This window comes from Trichosurus vulpecula, chromosome 5, assembly GCF_011100635.1.
Source record: "Trichosurus vulpecula isolate mTriVul1 chromosome 5, mTriVul1.pri, whole genome shotgun sequence".
NCBI classification, from domain to species: Eukaryota; Metazoa; Chordata; class Mammalia; order Diprotodontia; family Phalangeridae; genus Trichosurus; species Trichosurus vulpecula.
Window position 1 is genome coordinate 257,749,744 of NC_050577.1, and position 20,615 is coordinate 257,770,358.

The following is a 20,615-nucleotide window of genomic DNA, read 5'->3' on the forward strand; positions in this document are numbered from 1 at the left end:
GCTCCTTGCAGAGATGTTGGAGGACTTTGAGTACCAAATGTGGTCTTGCTTTATCAATTTGGCTTGTCTGTTTTTCTTTGTTGCAAGGTACAAGAGAATTTTGGGGGGCAGATCTTGTTGGTATATATTAGAAAATGACTGTGTTTAAAAAAAAACAAAACTAAAACATAAGGCATCAGTAGAACTTTAAAAAAATAAATACATTTTTGGCATATCACATTGATTTGTCACAATTCCAGAAGCAAAGTGCTGCCTGTATCATCCTTCACTTGCACATCTGGACACACTGAGCTCATCACTGTCACAGCGCTATTAATCTTTCCCTGACCTGGAATGGAGAGGGAACAAGAGAATTAGCATGACCTCATTCTCACAGGGTGTTTCTAGGACTTGCCACCTCGAGGGTCTGGCACACTAGATGTAGCGTTAAACTCCCCTTTACCAAAGGACTCAGGAGTCTGGAAAACTGACTTAACCTGGGAAAATTCCTTCATCTTTCTAGGCCACAGCTTTGTCACCTATAAAATGAGGTGATCTTTGAAGTCTCTAACTTCTCTAATATTCTCTTACCCAAAAGGCACTGATTAGAACTTTTCCAACTGATGTTCCATATGGACACAGCATTGAGATAGCTGAATATTAAAAGGGGCTAGTTTTTACTAACTACTCTAAACAGATTTGTCATATATCCTTTTCACTATGGTGGTCTTTAATTTAAAAAACAAAATAAAACAAAAAACAAAAATGAATCTAGGTTTTAAAGTGAGGCCTCTTAAAAAAACAATTTATGCAAAAACCTGCCGTGAAATCCATTAGGCTTCCCAGCAGTAGCTTTGAACAGCCTGAGGTCATGATCAGGACCTGAGGGAATATATACTTTTCTCCAGTGTGCACAGCATTCTTAATCTCATCTCAGATATGAGAGAGACTGACATATGATCAGAACCAGTTGGAGCTGGGAGGTGACTCACTCATCTTTCTAAGAGAGAGTCAGCACGAGGCACATTTGGGCAATGGTGGTCATCAGTGAATCCTGTCTCCTCCGACATGTTTCACAGTTTGAGCTAAGTGAGAGTTTTGCTGGGTTCTACCCAATGGGAGATGAATATTCCCACTTGGTGTCAGTACCAAAGAAGCACTGGTTTCTTTATGTTTAGTTGTTGCTTGAGAGAGAGAAAGAGAAAGAAAGAAATCAGACACATAGAAGCTGTGCTTTAAATGTTGTATCTCCCCCTCTCAATTATGCCCCCCCACCACCAAGAAAACCGTGAAAGGTGTCATTTTTTAAAAATAGTTCCACAGATCAGTCTTTTTGGTAACTTAAAGAATTGCACCTGCCTGCCCCACCCCCCACCCTCCTGCATCATTTACACTGAGACGTATTCAAATTCTTTGGGACTGTGCCAATTCTGAATCCTTAATTTTAGACTCTATAACCTTGCCCCGTGTACCAAAGCAAATTAAATGCAATTGGGAAACCTTACTGGCACTCTGATATTTTATAGTTGACATTTTGGTTAATTTTTCCTATTAAATTGAACAGCTTCTCCTATGAATCAGGCAAGTAGAAGGATTCTGTTGTTTTTTTGTGATCCTACCTTCTTGGACAGCACCTTGAATGTATGATGCTTAATAAATGTTTGCTGAATTGGGTTAGACTGGAACCTCTAGCTCCCTTTCAAGAGTCAGATTATGAGCCACCTCTTAGAAGAAGCCCTTCCTGCATTCTCTCATTTGTTAAGCTTCTCCCACCCCCTACCAGTGATTTTAGTGTATATTTTTTAAGCTGAAGATTACTAGCTGCTCTGGGGAAGGACCGTTTCATTTTGCTCTAAGTATCCCTAACACCTACTGGAGTAGTTGTTAAGAAATGTTTTTATAAATCTAATTGAATACATTAGGAGTAGAATCTAGCCAGGGGTGGGGAACCTGTGCCCTCAAGGCCACATGTGGCCTTCTAGGTCCTCAAGTTTGGATGGAGTGTTCCGTCAGAGGGCCTCGAGGCTACAAGTTCCCCACCTTAGGTATGACTGGGTGCTGACTCTAGATGCTACTAATTAGTTTTTAGTGCCCTCCCCTTCATAATTGCCTTGTATATATTTTGTACATAATCATTTTTTTATGCATTTACATGGGTGTGTGTCTTCCCTGAGAGAATATAAGTTCTATGAGGGCAGGGAGATTTTTTTTTGTCTTTATGGCCCCAGCATTTAGTACAGAGGGTGACCCCAGTAGAAACTGTATAAATGCCAAAGAAAAAAGGGAAAAGGGAAATTATCAACCCAGTATTATTGGATGTCAGGGATACATGTTCAACACCTGGGTTTTCACTTTTTTCTCTCAACTTCTCCATTAGATTTTTGCTTGACCTCTTCAAAACTCATCTGGCTCAGGAGATCTTAACCTGGGGCCCATGAACTTGAAAAAGCAACATTTAATTTAAGCGGTTTCCTTAATCCTGTATATTTTCTGCATTTTAAAAAACATTATTCTAAAAAGGGCTCCCTAGCCTTCCCCAGACTAACAAAGGGGTCAGTAACATAGCTTTGCCTCCACTATTTATCGACTTGACCTTTTCAGTGTCTCCAAAATGTTTTATTTTTAAAAAGGAATATTTGGTTTGCTTTTCAGAATAACCCAGTTGTTTTTAATTGAAGGCGTAGGGGGATGACAATAGTTTAGTAACCTTGTCTACCTAAATAATGAAATCCCATCACAACACAGTTTCTTAGTACATGGATTTCCATATTCTGCAGCACAGATTCCCCGTTCTGACTTATACTTGCATGTCCCCCAATAGCAGCTTCATTAAAGAGGCTCCTTTTGTCTCTAGGGGGAGGGATTATATTGCTGGTTTTCATATGAGCTCAGCGTGAGCAAAAGAACGCTGATCTCTCTTCTAGTTACTTATGAATGCAAAGTACCAACCAGAAGCTGTTGCCCTCACCTTTCCTTAGCAGTGAGAATTAGCAGAGATGTATTACTATCAAGTCAAGTTCAGATTGAGAAAAGGAATGATCACTACCCCTTACTTTTATTGTCTCTGTCTAATGCTGACACTGTAATTAGTTCGTCTCTGTATTGGTCTCCTTCCCTTTCTGTCCCCTGTGTTTCTTTCTGCATCCCCACCTTGGTCATCCGTTAGCCTTTCTCACCATCGTTTTCCCAGCTACCTTCACCATTCCGTTGGGTACCAGATTCCACTGGAGACGATGGAGGAATGAATTCTCCCTTTTACCATCAAATGCAGCCTTACTTTCCTTTATGGGTCTATCCAATTTCTGGCCATCCTTCAAGGCCTAGTTCAGGTCCTGTCTACTTCATGAGAACTTTCCTGAATACTCTAATTAGCCCATATGACTTTTCCTTCCTTTGAATCCCTATACCACTTATCACCTGGACTATGAAGGCAGTGTGGAATGTTGATGGTAGAACCACAGTTAGAGCCACAAAACCTGAGTTCAAATCTAGGCTCAGACAGCTACTTGCTTTGTGACACCAGACAAGTAATTTTACCTTTCAGTTAAGCATCTGTTTCATCATCTATAAAGTTGGAATGATAACATCTAAACGAAGTGCCTCGTGGGTTTCTTTTGAGGGGACCATTTGCAAACCTGCAAGTGATATGGAAATATATGTGGGATTATAAATTTAAAACTGTAAGGGAATTTGAAAGTCATTTCATCCAATGACCTCATTTTTTACAGATGAGGAAACGGAGGCCCACATGTGTTGTGTCTTGCCCCAAAGTCAAACAGGAAATAAGTGGCAGAGTTGGCTTTGATCTCAAGTTCTCTCTCTAACCCCAGGTCCTGTATTTTCACTCTACTAAAGATAATAAAGGGGTTGCAAAAATATGTGGGAGAGGAAAAGAATGAGGGTTTGTCACAAAATGAGATCTGAGAAATAAAAATTATCCCTTCCTATCTCCCCAAGCCACCATGTAGGGCAGGGTTTCTTAACTTGAGGTCTGTGGACTTGTTTTCTTAATTATTTTAATACTTGTTATTTTAATATAATTGGCTTCCTTTATAATCCTATAATCCTTCTACATTTAAGAACATGATTCTGAGGAAGGGTCCAAAGACTTTTACCAGACTCTCAACAGGGTCCATGACCCACACAAAGATTAAGAACCATTGATACACACACACACACACACAACCCCCATGTGCTTGTGCACACATAGTAGGCGCAGTAGATAGAGCACCTATTCTGGATTCAGGAAGACTTATGAGTTCAAATTTGGCAGTAGACCCTGGGCAAGTTACTTAATCCTGCTTGCCTCAGTTTCCGCATCTGTAAAATGAGCTGGAGAAGGAAGTGGCAAACCATGCCAGTATCTTTGCCAAGAAAACCCCAAATGGAGCCACAAAGAGTTGGACACGACTGAAACTACTGAACAACAACGAAGTGTACAATGATAATGTGCCACAAAATTGGTTCTTATTACCACTCATTTAAGCACTTAAATCATATATTGCCGTATATTTTGTGTGTTAACTATTTCTTTTTTTTTTTAAAGTAATGACCCATTTATTCTAGAATAGTGGTGAATATTGGTTTAATCTTTTTTTGGTGGGGGAGGGGGGGAAGCAGGGCAATTGGGGTTAAGTGACTTGCCCAAGGTCACACAGCTAATAAGTGTGTCAAGTGTCTGAGACCAAACTTGAACTCAGGTCCTCCTGACTCTAAGGCCAATGTTCTACTCACTGTGCCACCTAGCTGCCCCTGCCCTAACTATTTCACGCATCAATTTCTTGCCATAACTGATGGGCTCAGAGCTATCCCTTCTTGAGAGATCAGAAATTTGGAGATTGAGGACCGATGGTTTATGTCCACTTTGAGTTGAAGCCTGGCTGGACAGAGGGAACCATCCCCGTGACTTTAAGCAAGCGTACAGTATTGTTTATAGTGCATTGATAGTTCTGATGGTGGTCAGAACAGAAGAATACATGAACCTTATCTCACTCATCCAACTGCTTCTGATTGTAGCTGCCTAGAAGAAGCCCTGTCCCCAGATTGGCCTCGGTCCTTTTAATGAATAGCCTTCACTGTTCAGGTTTGAATATACCCCTTAGATTATTTTACCTATTAGAATACATGTGTGTATTTTGGAAATGCTATTATTGTATGAAGACAGAAGTTGACATATAGGAACTAGAACAAGGTTTTGTAGGTTTTTGCCAGCTTTGAAGTCAAGAATTATCAACAAATAGATGAGAGAAACAAGAGAGTTTTGAAGGTGGGAAAGAGGAACCCAAGGGGATTAGAATTAATCAGAGCATAGCTTGAGATAGTACCTAGGATTGGAGCATAGGAGCAAAAACATTCTAGAAATTCTGGACATTTTGGACCAGTTAATATAGACAGATAAGCCTGTGATGTTTCCGTCAGGCATTGTACTGAGAAAATCAGCCAGTCATTAAACATTTATTAAACGTCTACTATGTGCCAGGCACTTCTGGGAAGACAGACACACAAAAAAAAGATCCGTGACCTCAAGGAATTTAAGATCTCATGGTGGTGGTGGGGGGGGTGGGCACCAATCACAAAGGGTGCTGTTTTCTCCAGGAATGGAAGCCAGGCTTGATGGTGAAGCAGAACTGATCTGAAGTACTGGGTAGTGGGAAGAGCATTGAATTTGTAGACAAAAGACACAGGTTTGAGATTCAACTCAGCTCTGGAACTTACTTACCTGAGGCAACTCATTTATTGCCTCTGCCCTTGGTTTTCTTAGCTTTTTGTAAAATGAAGGGTTTTAACAAGATGAGAACTTCTTTGTTTTTTGGGGCATCATGGATCTCTTTGACAGTCTGCTGAAGTCTATAAAACAAATAGTCTATGATAACAAAAAAACCAAATAGTCTAAAGCAAAATAATGTTTTTAAATACATAAAATACATAGGATTATTATGAAGCAAACCAATTATGCTGAAATATAGCTATCAAAGTATATATATATATATATATATATATGTATACATATACATACATATTTTAAAAGCAAGTTCACAGACCCCACAGTTAAGAACCCCTGGAGTAGAGATGATTTGTAAGGTCCTTCCAGATTTGAATTTGTTGTCCCATGAAGTTTCACATCAATCTGGACTCATTTTTAATCCAGATGTGTCAAATTCACCAGCCCACCAGCCTGCACAAAAACTGCCGAATCAAATCAGATGAAAATATAATTGGTAATAAATGTTTGACAAAATAAATAAAAATACAGTACAACACAGATGGTATTCACTTCTGGTCTTCTAAGTCACTATGCAGTCCAGGAATCCATTTCGATTTGATTTGATTTCGATTTGGTTTGTTTTTAGCCGAGTGGCACAATGGATAGAACACTGGGTCTGGATTCAGGAAGACCTGAGTTCAAATCCTGCTTCAGACACTTAATAGTTGTGTGGTCACAGGCAAGTCATTTAACCTTTGTCTCCCTCAATTTCTCAACTACAAAATGGGGATCACAGTAGCACCTACATTCCAGAGTTTTTGTGTGGATCCAGTGAGATATTTGTAAAGTGCACAGACTCGTTTCCTTCCTTCTTTCCTTGACCTCCTCGCCAAATCCCAGCCCTAGCTCACTTCCACCATCTTCACCTGGTCCCACTCACAAGAAGCCAGAGAAGCCCGTGGAGCTGTGCTGATTGGCTCCACTAAAGATTTTAACCTTAGCTCATCTCAGACTGTGGTTTGCCTTCCTTTGAATCCAGAGCCAGGGCTCTTTCTGCTGTAAGGCACTGCCTCTCATGGTCCTTCTTTGGGTGGGAATAGCAGAAGGGAGCCCTGGTGATTGTGAACAGCTAACTGACCCTCTGTTCACTTGTGGCCCTGTTAATTTCACCATTAATCTCCCTCCATCTGATAGCGGGTTGCTGGGTTCCCCTTGAACATGGTACCCAGGTCTGTCTCTCATTTCCCTTTGTCTCTTTTTGTCCAAGCAGGACACGGATGGCATTTCCTTCCACTACTGGTCCCTCTTTGACGGGCATGCTGGATCTGGGGCAGCCGTGGTGGCATCCCGGCTGTTGCAGCATCACATTGTGGAGCAGCTCCAGGACATTATAGAGATCCTGAAGAACTCTGCGGTCCTCCCCCCCACCTGCCTGGGGGAGGAACCCGAGAACAACCCAGCCAACAGCCGGACTCTGACAAGGGCCGCCTCCCTTCGAGGAGGAGTGGGGGCCCCGGGCTCCCCGAGCACCCCACCCACACGTTTCTTTACGGAGAAAAAGATTCCCCACGAGTGCCTTGTTATTGGGGCCATTGAAAGCGCATTCAAGGAAATGGTAGGTGTCATTCGCTATGGACCATGGGCCCAGAAGCGCCCCACGGACACCACTTAGGCCAACCCCCTGCCTTCCGCAGAATGCTTCCTCAGTCTGTACATTCATTCAGTTGCTTCTAAACTCAAAGCTGTTTCTTATCATGTGTGCTTTTCCATTTCCAAGGGAACTAGAGAGCAAAGTGTAGCTTCTGGCCTTCGAATGTCAACAAAGGTTTGTTGATGCTGTTGGCAAAAACCAACCAAGCAATAAACTATCCATGAGAGATTGAGGTAGTGAGAGGAATACCCAGATCAGTAAGCAGAGTAGCTGGTGTATTCAATACCTTCCTCTTTGGCATGCTCACGTTCACACCAACTGGTAAAATTTCGAACAGACCGAAATGGTTCCCGTGTCTGGAGTAAGCTGATGCGTATGAACTCCCCTGGTGTTTGGGAGAGCTTAAAGCATTTAGCAGTGTGCTCAAAATTTTAACTCACTTTTCCTATGAACCCCATGTGAGCACAACTCTACATCCTTGGTTGGGCAGTTCCAGATCCTGCGGAAAAACGTCTGTTCTCAGTTATTGATGCCAATGGAGGACAGCTTAGGTGCTGCTAGCCAAGAATGATTCCTGTTTTATTTTGGAAGGCAGGCTTCTTCACACTTTCAAATCTGAACGTGTCTTATCTGGGAAATCACTGTACTTCCAAAGACACCACTCTAGAAAGAGCTGGCCCCGGCGGAGTTTGCAACCTGTATTTTAATCATAGACAATTTTCCTACTGAGTGTTAACATACCTAGAAAGGTAAGAGTAAGGGATAGTTAAAAATGTAGCCAAAGATTTAATAAGCAAGAGAGGGTTGATGCTGTAGATAAAAACTAGAAATTGAGAAGCAGCCACTATTGTGGGCAGAACAAGAGCAGACTTGTAAATATCCTTAGCAGGAAAGCTTTTAATTACTCATTGGCTTTCTAGCATTTTTGTTGTTTAGTCTTTTTCTCAGTCGTATCTGACTCTTTGTGACCCCATTTGGGGTTTTCTTGGCAAAAGCACTGGAGTGGTTTGCCATTTCCTTCTCCAGCTCATTTTACAGTTGAAGAAACTGCGGCAAACAGGGTTAAGTGACAGGCCCAGGGTCACACATCTAGTAAGTATTTGAGGCTGGATTTGAACTCAGGAAGATGAGTCTTCCTGACTTGAGGCCCAGCACTCTATCCACTGTACCACCTAGCTGTTCCCTAATGTTTCCAGCATTACCCCACTTCAGTTAATGGTTTATGGTGGGAAGACGTGTGAATTCAGCATAAGTGTGTGTGTGTGTGTGTGTGTGTGTGTGTGTGTGTGTGTTGAAAAATAAATACAAGTTAGTTTTGCCGGCGATATCAGAAGAGGACTCATCTCTTGTTTATTCAGTAGGTGATGCCGGTGGGAAAGTAAAAATGGAAGATTGCCTCGATAATACTTTGGCCTCTCTGTCAGATTTGACTAGGTGATAGAATGTGTGAGCGATGGATTGTTGTATCGCAATGCTGGAAAGGTAGGCTGAAATCAGGTTGTGAAGGGCTTTACATGCCAGATAGAGAAGATTATATTTGGTCCTGGAAGGGTTTTTAGACCTCTTCTTTAGAAATATCACTTGGGCACCCTTGTGGAAAATGGGCTGAAAAGGGCTTAAACCATTTAAGAAAGCTATCGTAATATTCCAGGTAGAGGGAAGGTGAAGGGAACAAGCTTTTATTACGTACTTACTGCGTGCCAGGCACTGTGCTAAATATTATACAAATATTAAAATTTTAATTTGTACAAATACAAAAAAATATTATACAATATTTGATCTTCACAACAACCCTGGGAAGTAAGTACGGTTATTTTTCGCATTTTACAGAGGAGGAAACAGGCTGTGAAGAGCTGTGAAGGGACTTGCCCCATCACACAAGTGTCTGAGACTGAATTTGAATGCAGGCTTCCTGACTCCAGACAGTAAAGTGAATGAGGGTTTGAAGTAGGATGGTGGTGATCCCTGTGAGTAGAAAAAAAAAAAGGGTTGGCTGCTGCTGTTGTGGGATAAACTGTCAAGATTTGACAGCTGGTAGAGAGGATGTGGGGAAATTTGAACATTAGTACACTCTTGGTGGAATTGTTAACTGACCCAGTTATTTTGCAGAGGACCTTTTAGAAGAGTGTGAGTAGACAGAAGTAAATTTATACAGATACACACACACACACACACACACACACGTGTATGTGAGTAGTCAAGATTTCTTACTCAAGTTTCTTTTATTTTCCTTGCTTTTGTATTTGCAAAAGTTTTAAACAGTAATCTTTAAAAAAAAAAAGATTTGACAACTGGTTGGATAAATGGGGTGAGAAAATAGGGAAATCGAAGTATATGGCCCATAATACAGTCCAGACATTGAGAAGTCTTACTAGTCCAACTATCTAGAAATGAATCTAGAAACACTTTTCTTTGCCCTTAATTTCAGCTGTAAACATTTTTTAAAGACACTAATTCTGAGCACTTTAGAATATGAGCTCTCTCCCCGATGAGAGAAAAACCTCATTCGTTTACATGGTAGGAGTAGAAAGCAAAGTAAATTTTAAGGGTTTGAAATTCATGGTGTAATAATTGTCAATACCGGGGAGCATATTCTTTTCTATGGAGTTGTCTTCTCAGTTTTATCCACTAGAGGCCAATGTTATATTAAGTCAAGTCTCCAAAGCTGACTTCCGGATCCGTGCTCCATTTAGTTTCTGCTGTGTCGTATTGACAGACTACAGGAAATAAAGCAAAAGAATCATTTGGGAGAACACTCAAAAGGAGAGTTTCAATTTCCTTAAATATTGTTTCTCAGTTTTAAATTGGCTAGTTTCATTCTTGAGTTCTTAGTTTAGATGCCAGGGCTTTAAAAAAGAAAAGTGCCTGATTTAGTTACTTTCACAATCTCTGGTCATTTCACCTTTCTTAAATATCCTATTCCCTCTTCTAATAATCATGACTAAGAGCAGTAACTCTCTGCACCCCTGCAAAGCCTTGTTTATCTATCATTCCTTATTTCCTCCTCCATTTACTCTCGAAACTTGCCATGTGCAGCTAGAAATCTGAGGTTTACAGAATGGAGTGGAGCCTTTAGGTGATAGATCTTACATTGTAGTTGCCGTAGTATTAGGCTTTTTACTCCTCACCCCTGCTCCTTATTTAAATAAAATAACTAACGATATTTTTTCTCCTTCTTAAAAATATCTTCTCTCCCTCCCCTTTCCCCCTTTTCTTCTCTCCTTCCCCTCATAAGCACCAAAGTTACAGAGTCTTAGATGTCATTTAAGTACCTTAGTTGCACTTTATAAATTTTATTCTATGTTCTGTAGTTTTAAAGCAAGATGTACACATACACTGGCAGTATGTAAATGCATGTGCTCTCATCTGTACTTGCATGTATTATGTACATGTATATACATGTGTGCATGTACATGTTCACACACACACATATACACCTTGCTTTGCCCACATTCTACAGAATGTAGATTATGATTTAGAAAGTAGAATTTAGGCACAAAATAAGACCCCCTAACCTTGATACTGAGAATGGTTAAGAGAGATACATAGACATATTCTCTCTCTCTCTCTCCCCACACACACACATATATGTATATATATATATGCACATGTGCATACATATATATGCAGAGATTGTCTATTTAGAGACAGGTAAGACTTGTGATGAGTTTTGAAACAAAGTTCCCCTTAGAATTCCGGTGGCAATTTCCACTGTGAAAAAATTCTCCCCCTTCCCCCCCAATTGTATATATACTGTGCTTTTAGAGCAGCACTATGGGGTTGTGACCCACAGTTTAAGAAGCGCTGCTGCAGGGGTTGCAAGTGAAAAAAGTTTAAGAAACCTTGATTTAGAGAGTATATGGGCAGCATATATACTACATATACCTACATACCTACATACATACATACATATGTACACCCACATTATATATACATGCTATATTTATAATATAGCTAAAACAATATATTAGTATGTAAATATGTATAGTTTATGCACATACATTAATATGCAGCGTACACACGCACACGTGCGTGTGTGTGTGTGTGTGTGTGTGTGTTTTGACAGTTTGGTTTGGAGGGAGAATCAGTCTGTGATTGCACTACTATGAGGCACTCGTGGCTTAGAAAGTCCCTTCATTAGTCAGCAGACTCATCAGCAGTTTTTAGTCATAGAGAGTTGCCTGAGAACACGGAGAGGTTAAGTCTCTTGCTCATGGTCACATAGAAAGTACGTGTCAGAGATGGGATTCGGAACCCTGTCTACCTGTCTCCAAAGCTGACTCCTTTACTCACTGTACTGCTTTTCATTAGGCTAATTGCCATGTTTGCAAGCATGCTTCTGGTTTTTTTAATTGCCCAACATAAAACCTCGCATCTTTTTAATCTGTCTGTCAAGCCTCCTCTCTACCTGTCTCCTTCTCAGAGGGGCGGGCCTGGAATTAGTAGCTGTCTCAGTCTAGCTTCCTCTCTCTAGATTTTTCCCCCTGGGAATGAACCTTCTTCTTGACCTGTGTCCAGTATGGCATACTCTAGTTCTGTTAAAATAGGGACAATCCAACATTACAACATTACAGGAACATGCTGATTTGGGGACAGGTACACCCTTACCTTCTTTGATGCTCCCTGACTCCTGACCTTATGGTCTTCCTTCTTGCTGGTTTATTTCACAAGTCTCATTACTGAGGTTTTCATTCCCTTTACTGGCTGACCTCTTTTCTCATTTCCCTCTCCCAAAATAAAAAAATAAGACTTATCTTAAAAGCAAAATTGCTTTTAGAGTCAGGGTTTAAGGCCCAACTCTGGAATCAAGCTCATGTTTTGATGGGAACTGGGGGAAAAGGATTTAAGTAGGACCTTTGTGTTTATAGCAGTTCAGTTGTGTTTGAGTTACTAGCTGGTTTCCTGAATTTCATGTTCTAGTGAGGAAACAAAAAACTCAATTAATTAACAGGCATTTATTGACCACCTGCACTCTGTGGTCAGCGCTGTTCTAGGCACTTTGAGGGATAAAATAAAATTATAAAACATGTAGAACATGAGCTCCATCACAGTTTTTGGCACACAGTAGGCATTAATAAATGTTTCTTGACTTAAAAACAGGGACTTCTTAGTTGTTCAGATTTGGAGTTGTTTTTTTTTTTTGTTTTATTTTTGTCTTCGTATCTTTAGTATCTAGTACTAGCATATGCTAATGATTAATAAATGCCCAACTTTAATCAGTAAATAATGTGGGCTGGAGTAGTTGAAGGATTCATATCTGAGGCAGGATTCAAGCCTGGCCTTGAAGGTCAAAAAGTGTTCAAATGGGCAGAGAGAAAGGAAGAAGGCCATGAGCGGATTCCCAGGACTTAGAGCTTAGAAGTAAGTCTTTGTTGATTGAGAATTAACTATGTGGGGACCTGCAAAGATACAGCCCTGAAGGAACAGAGAATTCGTGTTGGGGAGTAGCCGACAGTAAGGTTGATGGGAGGTTCCGATTCTTTAATTCTAGGTGGCAGTGTATAAACAGGAAATAAAATAGTCGCAAGGGTGACATTGTAGATTGAGTCAGGAGAGTGATAAGCTGAAAATAGAGTTTTAGGTTATATAATCTGGCTGTGATGTACAGAGTAATTTGGCTGCTGGCCCCCAACCCCGGAAAAAAATATCCCCAGCATTCAGGAAGGAAAAAAAAAAGATGATTAGAGATGAAAGCTTGTGTGTGAGCTAAATGCACTTTGACTAATTATCACAGGTTTATTTTACCTTCTGTATCCTTGAGGAAGCCCCGGAGGCAAACTTCATGGGAGGTGTTTTTTCACCATGTGATCTTTTTTGAGATTGGGCATCTAGACTTTCCTTCCTAACAAGGAGGCTGACTAACCCACCCTCCCTGTGGCAGGCATGAACAGTGAAAGACCATTCCATGAGATTCAGTCTAGGATGCTGGAGTACCTTTGATCTCTGGACCAAAATTATCAAGCCCAACAGAAAATGCCTCTCAGAAGGAAAATCTTCTGGAGCTTAGCACTTGCCTAAGGAAATGTTTCACTTGGCAAACTCTGGAATATAGTTTGACAAGCTGGTAAACGAACGGACTGTCTTCCATTCCTGTTCTTTGGTCTGCTTACAGAACCCCCCATAGCCATTTTACTATTTTTATTTTCGTGTCAGGCACTGTGTTAGGCATTGGGATTCAAGTGCAAAGAATGAAATAGTCCCTCTTTGCAATGAACTTAAATTCCAACAGGAAAGACAAATAATACATATAAAAACACAGGCAGCATATAGAAAGTTAACGCATATATACATAGGTATATGCAAAGTAGTTAAATACAAGACTTTGTGGGTCAGGAGGGCACTAGTAATTGAGGAAAGCCAGTAAAGGCTTCATGTAGAAGATGATGATGCCTCAGCTGATTCTCAAAGAAAGAGATTTTATGAGGTGGATATGAGGAGGGAGAGCATTCTAGATATGCGGGGTGGCCAGTGCAAAGTCAGAGACTATAGATAGAGTGCCAGGTATAAGTAACAGAGAGAATGCCAGTTTGGGCATGTGGGTGGGGGGAATAATTTCCAGTGATAGAAATATTTTGTTATTTTTCAGTTGTGTCTCTTTCTTGACCAAGATACTGGAGTGGTTTGCCATTTCCTTCTCCAGCTCATTTGACAGATGAGGAAACTGAGGCAAACAGGGTTAAATGACTTGCCCAGGGTCACACAGCTAGTAAATATCTGAGGCTGGATTTGGACTCTGGATGATGAGTCTTCCTGACTCCAGGCTTGGCACTCTATCCACCTCGCTGCTCTATAGAAATAGAGAAAGATGTGTAGAGAAAAGGGGAGAAAATATAGAAATATATATACACATGAATATATGCACACATATGCATACATATACTATATATGTGTGTGAATATGTATCTATAGCATTCATATATACATATATACATACACACATATGTAAGAGAGAGAATGAGAGAGAGAAGTTAGGGCCAGAAAGTTAAGTTGTGTAGTGTTTTAAGAGCCAAACAGATTTTATTTTAGCCTCAAAGGAATAGGACGTCTCTGTGTTTCGGTACTTGAAGCTTTTCAACCTTGGTAAAAACCTACCAGAGTACCACAGTGAGACATTAATGAGACATAACAAGTCGATAGATCTGCTAGCTCAGAAGGAATATTAAATCAATCAACAAGCATTTCTTCAGCACTTACTATGTGCCAGAAACTGTGCCAAGCTCCAGGGATGCAAAGACAAAAATATAAACAGCCACTGCCCCAAAGAAGCTTACATTCTAATGGGAAATGGGGTGATGTGAAGCTATATAATTATGTATTTAATATATAGGGAAAAAATGAATACTAGGTAGTTTGGGGACAAGTGCTGGGTGGATCCATAGGTGCTGCATGTACTAGATGCCATTTGACCCAAGTCTTGAAGGGAACCAAGGATTCTGATAGGCGGAGGTGAGGAAGGAATCCATTCCAAGCATGGAGGCAACTACTATAAAGGCCTCGAAAGAGGAGACCAAGCTCTGTGTGTGTGTGAAACAAGTAGATCAGGGGATTAATATTAAGAACATTGGCAAGGTGAGAAGGAGCCAGGAAGATCCCAGTACTTTGGATATCTCCTCTACATCAGATTTATGGTAGAATGTGTTGCACAGGTTAAGAAGGGAGAGATGGGTTGCAATCTACACCACTGAAAAATGCTTATCCACATTTGTAAAATCCTAGATATTCAAGTAATTGTGTGTCGTTTCTACTAAAGTCCTGTTTGACTTCTTTGTCATGGTATGGCCTTAGGTTTGTATGGGCTAGGGAAACATCACAGGCTCTGGGTAGGTCCAGTCAAGCTTATTAGAAAGGCTTCAAGTAACAAATTAGACAAGATTTCTTGACTGGTGTGAGGACCAGCCTAGCCAAACTAGGAGACCCTTATCAATGGAGGATTGGCAACCAGGTCGTGACCTTTTTTTTTTTTTTTAACTTCGGTAACCAATGTAGACCATCTCCTGGGTCAAAGAAGTTAAAATCTGTTTTCTATAATTGGAAAAGTACCTGCTCACAGACTTTGGAAATGTTAGAAGTTATCAGGTGTGAGATATTGAATGTGAAGTCGATCTCTTTAGTTAGGTAAGAGGATTAAAAAACATGATGTAACTCAGAGAACTTAATCTTTTGATGTCACAAACCTCCTTGGCAGTCTGATGGAACCTATAGACTCCTCAGATTAGTGTTTTTAAATGCATAAAATACATAGGATTACAAAGGAAACCAATTATATTGAAATACCACAGTTATTAAAGTCTATGTGAACTTTAAAAAAAAAAAAAGGTTCACAGACCTCAGTTGGAGTCCCTGGCATAATGATGAATGAAAGGCTATCCTGGAGCTAGGTTTCAGGGGTTACCTTAGACATGTACTAGGTATGGTGCTTTGAGTAAATCATTTCATTTTTGAGTGTTCCCAAGGAAATTTATGGAGGCATTGCTGATCTATCCACATAAGCAGAAATCACAATTCTGCTGTGCTCCCCACCCCGTCAAAACAATAGGGGATTGGATCAAATTTGTGGAAATAGGAAAACCTTCCTCTTTCCTTTTCTTCGCTTCCCCTGCCTCCAGTCCCCTTTTATTTCTCTCCTCAATGGAGGATAAAAGTGGCAGATTGTTTGGGGCCTTGAATAAGCTCCCCAGTGTAAGCAAATTGCTTTGCCATGCTTTTATTAGGATAACACCAGGCAGTCAGAGTTAAGATTGGCCTTTTCATTTGTCACCTAATTTGTGTCCTGGCATCCACAGAATAACAGTGTGTGTGTGTGTGTGTGTGTGTGTGTGTGTGTGTGTTAAGCCAGAATCTTTGACACAAAATTCATAAAATTGAGCCTAAAATGTTTAGGAGGTAGGTTGGGAGTAAAGAGGAGAGGCAGTTCTTCGATAATGTTTTAAACCGTAAGCACACCTGAGCCATTTGTTTCTTCATTATTTTTCATGTCGAGATTGTAAAACATCAGGTCATCCTGGTAAGGGGAGGCATCTTTTTTGAATGGGCGTTGCTGAATGATGGGAGGATGAATGCAAAGCTAATTAATAATGATTATTTTATGATTACCTTTTTTTTTTTTTTTCAAACAGAGCATCAGAGTGTCTGGCTGTGATGGAAAACATAATAAAGCTTTTAATTTTTGAAAGCAGGTTTTCATACCCTGTTTGACCGGAGAAGTTGTGATTGCCCGACTGAGATGAAAACATGCATATGTCATTCAGCTGTTGGCCAGCTGATGGCCTCGTTGGGCAATACTGACTCTGCTTTCCTTTCTGCTTTTCCATTTATGCTGCAGATAAATTTACTCCTGGAACAAATGAGATTGGACCCTCTGCTTTGGAACTGCGCTGAATCTTATTATTTGTGACAGACACTATTAGCAATGCAAACCACCTTGTGCTTAAACCCACCTCGGTCCAACTGGAACTATAGGATAAGGCTTCTTGCCCTCATTTTTGTTCAAAATTCCTTCTTCTTATGACCTGAAATTAGTAGGAGACAAAAGATGGTCTTGAGATTGTATTATCTCTGAGAATTTCAAACTAAATTATAGCTGTCACATGCAGAATTTTTTTTTTTTTTGGTCCAATATGTTTATTTCGAATCTCTCTTCTCCCACCCCCCCCACCCCTCCCCACACACACCCTCTGCTGTTCTCCCCTCCTCCCAACAAAAACAGAGCAAAACGAAACAGAATATTGTAAATTGCCTCTTCATTGATGTGTGGAAAAACTCAGATTAAGCATAATTTTTGAGCAGAAAGGCTCCCTTCCGACCATGTGGGAAAAGTTACTTTAAGAGGTCTGCCTTTTCCCCGGGTGACTAGCTGAGATCTGTCATCTTCAGTATCCGGATAGCTCCTGTTAATGAATGGTGGTGATGTGTAGATTTTTGTTTTGTTGGCATAAATATTATATAATTATGTTTTGGGTGGTGACTCAATTTTTCCTCAAAGCACAGAGCCATGAAGAAGGTTTCTCCATGATCTGATATTTTTTTTTTTTTTGCCATGAGGAATGTAAGCCCAGACTTACGCATGACAGGCTTATCTTCCTAGCTGAAGAAGGGAGGCTTGTCCTTAAATTGAAGGACAGGTATTCTTAACCTGAGACCAGTATTTTTTGTGGTTGGTTTTTAAACAAGGACAACCATCTCTGGATAGTGGGTGGCTTAACAAAAAGGTATCTCTCACTTGGCAAATTTCAAACTGATCGCCAAATATGTTAATTGGTCATATAATAATTTGTGTTGTGCGACAGAGAAATAACTCAGCCCGTAAGAATTTGATGATCTGAAATGTATTTAAAGAGTAGGAAGTAGGGAGAAGACAAATGTGCTATTTTGACTTTTCTAAAGATAAAAGGCTAAGAGAAAAGCAATTATTTTTAGAATATACTCTCCTTGGACCCAATTTTAGAATATATGGAACAGTATATTTTAATGTCAGTAGGTCCTTTATCTGGTTCCCTTTCTCCTTTAAGGGAAGCTGGCATGAGACACAGCTTGTGAAAATAAATATCCTTCAGTGCCTAGTCAATATGATCCCTAGGAGCTTATTTGCAATTAAAATGCGTGTGTGCATATGTGTGTGTGTGAGGGATGGCAGTAATGAGTGCAGGTACGCATTAGAAAAGTTACTTGAACAAAATGGAGAAAGGTACTGGTTATCATGCGAAGTTGGTATTTTTGAAAAGCCATTGCAAAAATGGGCATTCAGAAAAAGTTAATAAAGGATGAAGGGTGATAACAAAAAGTTTTTTTTGAGGACTTTCTCTCTATTCTACCCCATACATAATAGCACATTGTCAACTGACAAAGCTAATAAATGGTAAATTTCCTACCAATTAAAAGTGAGAACTGCTATTCCCCGGTTAAATCTGAAGGTTGTAGGGTTGAGCATTGTGACTAGATTTCTAAACCAGCTGAATAATAATATGACCAATAATTTTTGTTATGCAAACTATGGTGAATAAGACCTCCTGCTATAATGTCTACATTGGATTGTCTGGAAGGGTTCCAGAGAGATTTTTGTTTTAAATGGAGGGCAGTGTTTTGTAATTGACCTTGTGGATTTGGGAGGGAGTGGGGAAGTTTGGGGGAAAGAGGAGGGAGAGGGAGAATATTGTGTCTTAAACTGTCAGCATTCAGACTGAAATCCTCATATTGTATGCAAAGGCGTGAGTATTCAAAACATTTAATGAATGCTGTCATTCAGCCGTACTATTACGTATTTAACAAATATTGATCCTATTGGTGAAAAGAGAGGGTCAACACCTCAGGAGGTATCAGTTGTTATAAGGCAAGAGAGCTTTTACTAATAGTTAGGGTGGTTACTGTTTGTGAAATTTATATATTGTTTTAATGAAATACCCTTGTTTCAAGTGATCAGGTTTTGACTTTGACTTGGGTCATTTCAGTGTAGCAATTACTGATTGATCTCTTGTGAAACAAACTCCCCTAAGACAATATTTCTCATGTTTTTGTTTTGTTTTTAAATGTATGTTAGAGAAGGGGGTGGTATGTTGTAGACCATTTGTTGAACGGCACAGTTAATGTTTGCACAGCATTTCCAAGTTTACAAAAAGTTTCCTTATGTCACCTTTCATTATATCATTTAGTCCAATCTCCTTATTTTTGCAAAGTTTGAGAAAATAAGGGCCCATATAAGTAGTGACTGGTCTAAGTTCATATAGCTAGTTATAGCAATGCCTGGACTAGGTCTCCTGACTTAAGACCCTGAGGATTTTTTCATGTCTTTTCTTTTTTGTATCTACATTATATCCGTATTTCTATTTGAATCTGTCTTTTCTTTTTGTATAGGTAAGCACTTAATAAATGTTTTTTTTTTCATTCATCCATCTACACTTCCTCACCTTCACTAACGATGTCAAACTGAGCTGCCTGATTTGTAGTTGTGTGACAGAAATAACCTACACAACCTTCAAACCTTTAACCCTATCCAGTTAAAGATAAACTGGAATGAGCCTTGGGAAATTGTGAAGTCTTTAAAGCAGACCTGCACAAGTTGGCATTAGGTAGGGGCCAAAATTAAAGTAAACTAAGCTTCTTCAGGCCATAGATAGGTTAGAGACAGACTGACAATGGTTGTCACATGACAAAACAAGAGCGGGGGCAGTGGCAACCCTACATTTTTCATGGGCAGCCTGAAATCTTTTGGTGGCTCTATGTTGTGCAAGCCTGCTTTAAAGTTGGTCTTTTCCCTCATCCTCCTTCTTTGTAGAATATCTTCCCCTTCCCTCCTCTCCCCTTTCCCCATTCCCCACGCTCTGTTTTAAGGGCTCCTTGTATTCTGTAGCTGGGTAACCTGGTGTAATGGGAGATTACTGGTCCAGGAGTCCTGGCTATGTTTCTGAACTAGCTGTGTGACTTTGGGTGGGGCAGGTCAGCTAACTTTTGTGGATTCAGGACCTCATTGAAGTGGTTAATCCTTCCTGAGGTACAGCTCTGTAACCCATCCACCCATTGCCAGTCTTCCCCAATCCTCCCCATAGATCTCATCTCTCATAAATCATCCACATGGGGCCACCTAACATGCTGGGGGGGCTTTCTCTAGAGCAGACAATTAACTTTTGAGGGGGGTCATGGACTGCTTTCTCAAGCATTTTTGAATGCATAAGATTAGAAATGAAACCAAATTACATTAAAATATTATTATCAGGGTTTGGTTTTGTTTTTCGAAAGTTCACAGACAGCAGGTTAAGAACGCTTGTTCAAATTCTTAGGACATGGTGTGGATACCAGTATATCTCACATTCTTTTCTTGTTATCTCTTCTTCTAAGTGCCTGGACCAGCTAGCTTCCTTTCCCATCAAACATTTCAATCCATCAATAAATATTTATTAAGCATTTAATATGTAACTATATTACCCTGCACTGTATTAAGTGTTGAAGATACAAAGACAAAAACAGCCCCGTCCTCAAGGAGCTAATGTTTCTTATATGTTTACTAATTTTTATGCCCCTTCTGTCATGCATATCATTCTTTACTAATATTCAGCATCCTGCTTACAGAACCCTTGTATATCTTCCCAGTGCCCTTTGAGTGACTTGTGGTTTTGATTTTTCAGAGACTGTGGTGCTTTACATACCTTTGACACTCACAATATCCCTGTGAGATAGGTACTCTTAATATCCTGTTTTACAGTTGAGGAAATAGGCTCAGAGAGATTAAGTGATTTGTTCCTACCTTAAGTAATGAACCATAAAGTCTTCCCCCAACTATGGCCCCTGTTT

At 40.1% G+C, this 20,615-nt stretch overlaps 1 protein-coding gene across 1 annotated transcript in view; it reads left to right on the forward strand.

Annotated features, from left to right (window-relative positions):
• Positions 1 to 20,615, forward strand: part of PPM1H (protein phosphatase, Mg2+/Mn2+ dependent 1H) — a 317,942-nt gene that overhangs the window by 135,416 nt on the left and 161,911 nt on the right. The window contains exon 3 of the mRNA XM_036760023.1: positions 6,954 to 7,298. Within this exon, the coding sequence (XP_036615918.1) occupies positions 6,954 to 7,298 (345 nt within the window). The remainder of the gene's footprint in view (positions 1 to 6,953; positions 7,299 to 20,615) is intronic.